General features: G+C 50.9%; 1 protein-coding gene across 1 annotated transcript in view; it reads right to left on the reverse strand.

The window, feature by feature from the left end:
- Nucleotides 1–3,261: 3,261 nt before the first annotated feature.
- The window catches only part of grk3 (G protein-coupled receptor kinase 3), a 96,600-nt gene continuing 95,420 nt past the window's right edge, over nucleotides 3,262–4,441 (reverse strand). The window contains 1 exon segment of the mRNA XM_061876188.1: nucleotides 3,262–4,441. This exon segment is cut by the window's right edge and continues 106 nt beyond it. Within this exon segment, the coding sequence (XP_061732172.1) occupies nucleotides 4,386–4,441 (56 nt within the window). The 3' untranslated portion in view covers nucleotides 3,262–4,385.

The raw sequence follows: 4,441 nt of genomic DNA on the forward strand, positions 1-4,441 counted from the left end.
CAAACCACTGCAAAGTACACATCAGACTGAAAAAAGACTTGCTGCACACATTAAAGGACCTGAGTTTCCTTGGGAAAAAGAGTCTCCTCATGACCTTCAATCAATCAATCAATGTTTATTTATATAGCCCTCAATCACTAGTGTCTCAAAGGGCTGCACAAACCACCACGACATCGTAAGGGCAAGCAAAACTCACACCCAGTGGGACATCGGTGACAATGATGACTATGAGAACCTTGGAGAGGAGGAAAGCAATGGATGTCGAGCGGGTCTAACATGATACTGTGAGAGTTCAATCCACAATGGATCCAACACAGTCGCGAGAGTCCAGTCCAAAGCGGATCCAACACAGCAGCGAGAGTCCTGTTCACAGCGGAGCCAGCAGGAAACCATCACAAGCGGAGGCGGATCAGCAGCGCAGAGATGTCCCCGGCCGATACACAGGCGAGCAGTACATGGCCACCGGATCGGACCGGACCGGACCCTCTCCACAAGGGAAAGTGGGACATGGAAGAAAAAGAAAAGAAACGGCAGATCAACTGGTCTAAAAAGGGAGTCTATTTAAAGGCTAGAGTATACAAATGGGTTTTAAGGTGAGACTTAAATGCTTCTTCTCGAACTGTTACCGGGAGGGCATTCCAGAGTACTGGAGCCCGAACGGAAAACGCTCTATAGCCCGCAGACTTTTTTTGGGCTTTGGGAATCACTAATAAGCCGGAGTCCTTTGAAGGCAGATTTCTTGCCGGGACATACGGTACAATACAGTCGGCAAGATAGGATGGAGCTAGACCGTGTAGTATTTTATTTTATTTTAGTATTTTACCTTCTTGTGTACAGCTTTGCAGTTGTCCTTCCAGTCCAGTCCTGCTGTTAAAGTGGACTCCCAGGTACTTGTACTGCCATCTCCAGGTCCTAGATGTCGATGGGCTCCACAGGGGTCATTTTCGTCTTGAAGTCGATGACCGGCTCCTTGGTCTTGTCCACATTAAGTTGGCCTGAGACCAGTCCACAGAGTCAGAGATCAGTGTCCTGTAGTCCAATTCCAGCAGAGCAGTGGCGCCGTGTGCATCTTTTGAACTTGCATACAGCAGCTCCAGAGTTGTATGAGTCCCGTGTTGCACGGTGCACATATTGGTGGAAAGTGGGTGGAATGAAGTCCAAAGAAGCATGATTAAAGTCACCCACAATGAGGACGGGGGCATCGGGGTGTTTGGTCTGTTGCCTGGCAACTGCGGCATGAATGGTGTCACAAGCAGCAGCCTTGGGATGTAGACTCTGATGAAGATTACAGAATTAAACTCCCCCGGCAAATAATTTGGTCGAACTCCAACCGCTTGTTGGATGTCCGGCATCCAAACACACTCCTTTACACCACCTCTCCTTCACCAAGATGCCAATCCCACCGCCTTCCTTCTTACCGCCCAGGGGGGTGTCTCTGTCCGCCCGTGAGGTTGTGAAGCCGGGTGGAGACGCGCTGTGGTCCTGGAAGTCCGCTAGTGGCCAAGTCTCCGTGAATCACATGATGCGGGCGGGTGGCGGTTGAACCATCCGGAAATATTTGATATACATGCTTCTGGGATTCGGTATCTTTTGCCATTCAAAGAGCCATTTAAGATTGTATTGTACCTTATGTCCCGGCAAGAAATCTGCCTTCAAAAGACTCCGGCTTATTAGTGATTCCTAGAGCCCAAAAAAAGTCTGCGGGCTATAGAGCGTTTTCCGTTCGGGCTCCAGTACTCTGGAATGCCCTCCCGGTAACAGTTCGAGATGCTACCTCAGTAGAAGCATTTAAGTCTCACCTTAAAACTCATCTGTATACTCTAGCCTTTAAATAGACCTCCTTTTTAGACCAGTTGATCTGCCGCTTCTTTTCTTTCTCCTATGTCCCTCCCTCCCTTGCGGTCCGATGACCATGGATGAAGTACTGGCTGTCCAGAGTCGAGACCCAGGATGGACCGCTCGTCGGGACCCAGAAGATCGGTTGGGGACATCTCTACGCTGCTGATCCGCCTCCGCTTGAGATGGTTTCCTGTGGACGGGACTCTCGCTGCTGTCTTGGATCCGCTTTGAACTGAACTCTCGCGGCTGTGTTGGAGCCACTATGGATTGAACTTTCACAGTATCATGTTGGACCCGCTCGACATCCATTGGGCGGTTTAGCTCGGTTGGTAGAGCGGCCGTGCCAGCAACTTGAGGGTTGCAGGTTCGATTCCTGCTTCTGCCAACCTAGTCACTGCCGTTGTGTCCTTGGGCAAGACACTTTACCCACCTGCTCCCAGTGCCACCCACACTGGTTTGAATGTAACTTAGATATTGGGTTTCACTATGTAAAGCGCTTTGAGTCACTAGAGAAAAAGCGCTATATAAATATAATTCACAAATAAATATAATTCACATTGCTTTCGATCCCCTAGAGGGGGGGGGGGGGGTGTCCCAGGATGGACCGCTCGCCTGTGTATCAGTTGGGGACATCTCTACGCTGCTGATCCGCCTCCGCTTGAGATGGTTTCCTGTGGACGGGTCTCTCGCTGCTGTCTTGGATCCGCTTTGAACTGAACTCTCGCGGCTGTGTTGGAGCCACTATGGATTGAACTTTCACAGTATCATGTTAGACCCGCTCGACATCCATTGCTTTCGGTCCCCTAGAGGGGGGGGGGGGTTGCCCACATCTGAGGTCCTCTCCAAGGTTTCTCATAGTCAGCATTGTCACTGGCGTCCCACTGGATGTGAATTCTCCCTGCCCACTGGGTGTGAGTTTTCCTTGCCCTTTTGTGGGTTCTTCCGAGGATGTTGTAGTCGTAGTGATTTGGGGCTATATAAATAAACATTGATTGATGATTGATAATCGCGAGAATGTTGGCGGCTCCCATTATATTCGATACTCTGAAACAGGTTTGAATAGTTCTGTGAGTGGTAAAGGCGGCCGACCTCTGATGTATTTCAGCGGGCGGGTACGGTCCTGATGAAATGTTAGTTGGGGTAGATGACGACTTTGGTGATGCGGTTGCGGATGTTATAATTGCCTATCCGCGCATCTCTAGTCATTGCTACTTTAACTTTAGGACGGAGGGAATTGCAGGCTCACATTTCCTTCTCCACTTCTTCTTTGAGCCGGCAGGTGGACTGTGCAGCCCCCGTCCTCACGGCTCCGGTCGTGTGTGAACAACTGCCCCGAAAAGAAAAAGTAACAAAAACACACAAAAGTGACTACAAATGATAATTAGTGGTTACAGGAAAATAAAAATTCGAGCCAAAGAAGTGTTTCGTTTTTTTCAAGTCTTTATGTGCAAGATTGTTCACCACAAACAACTGAAAGAAATGACAATAAAATCCCCAAAGTTGTTTTCTACATCTTTTAAATAAAGCTAAAGCTGGGTGTCTTCTTATACACATATATTTCTCTTATATTTCTCGTATACTTCATGGCGAGCGTGCACGTCTCTTTAGCTCACAGTTTTCTTCCCTTCCGCCGCCGCGACACGGCCGCGAGTAAGGCGTCCGCTGGCTCCGCCCCCCTCGGCAACAGTTGTTTGGCACATTGAGACTAGCGAGTAACACATGGCGCTGGAAAAAGGTGCGAGAACCCACGGAAATGAAAAGAATAAAAAAATAAAAGACACCTGGAAAAGGTGACCGCATTTCTCTAAGAGACCACGCCCCCCTCGCCGAAAGGCTACGGACAAACAAAGAAGCACGCTAACGCTGATCCCGGTACTAGCCCCTCCCCCTCTCTGCGATGGCGGAATGTTCTAGAAGCTTTGCAGAGCGCCGTGCGCGTCGCTCGGAGACAACCGAGCTAAGACGTGGAGGAGCTCGCACTTCCTGTGCGAGACCACGCCTCCGAGCGACGTTGCCACGGGGACCGACTGACTTCCTGCCTTAGCCCCGCCCCCTTTACCCTCCCTCCCAGGCGGCCATGATGCAAACACTAAAACACAAACAATATGTACACTCCCCCCCCCCCCAACCAGGAGAAGACTGGTTGCCATAGCGACCGGCTGCTCCGCCAATGGAATGTCAGTCTCTATGCCGACCGGCTGCGGCAGCCAATCAGAGGAGTGCGTGCGCGTCATGTTCCTCGGCTGGAGTAAACGTCGGCGTTGGCACTTTAGCACGTGCGTTCCACACTGAGGGAGGGAGGGGGGGTGGCGGGGGGGGTTAGCGTTGGTCGCCAACGAGCGCTTTGAGTCCTTAGAGCGCCCCCCTCAGGTTCATGCAGGTCACATGCTGCTTCCTGTCAATGACTGGCAAGGTCCCATGGCGGGAAAAACTAGGATTGGTCATTACGTGTGTGTGTGCGTGTGTGTGTGTGTGTGTGTGTGTCTACGTGTGTGTGTGTGTGTGTGTGTGTGTGTGTGTCTACGTGTGTGTGTGTGTGTGTGTGTTCACAGGCCGTTGCTGTTGCGGTGCGTGAGGGGGGGTTTGGAGAGCTCCACCACGC

Source organism: Nerophis ophidion, linkage group LG17 (genome assembly GCF_033978795.1).
Source record: "Nerophis ophidion isolate RoL-2023_Sa linkage group LG17, RoL_Noph_v1.0, whole genome shotgun sequence".
Classification (NCBI taxonomy): Eukaryota; Metazoa; Chordata; class Actinopteri; order Syngnathiformes; family Syngnathidae; genus Nerophis; species Nerophis ophidion.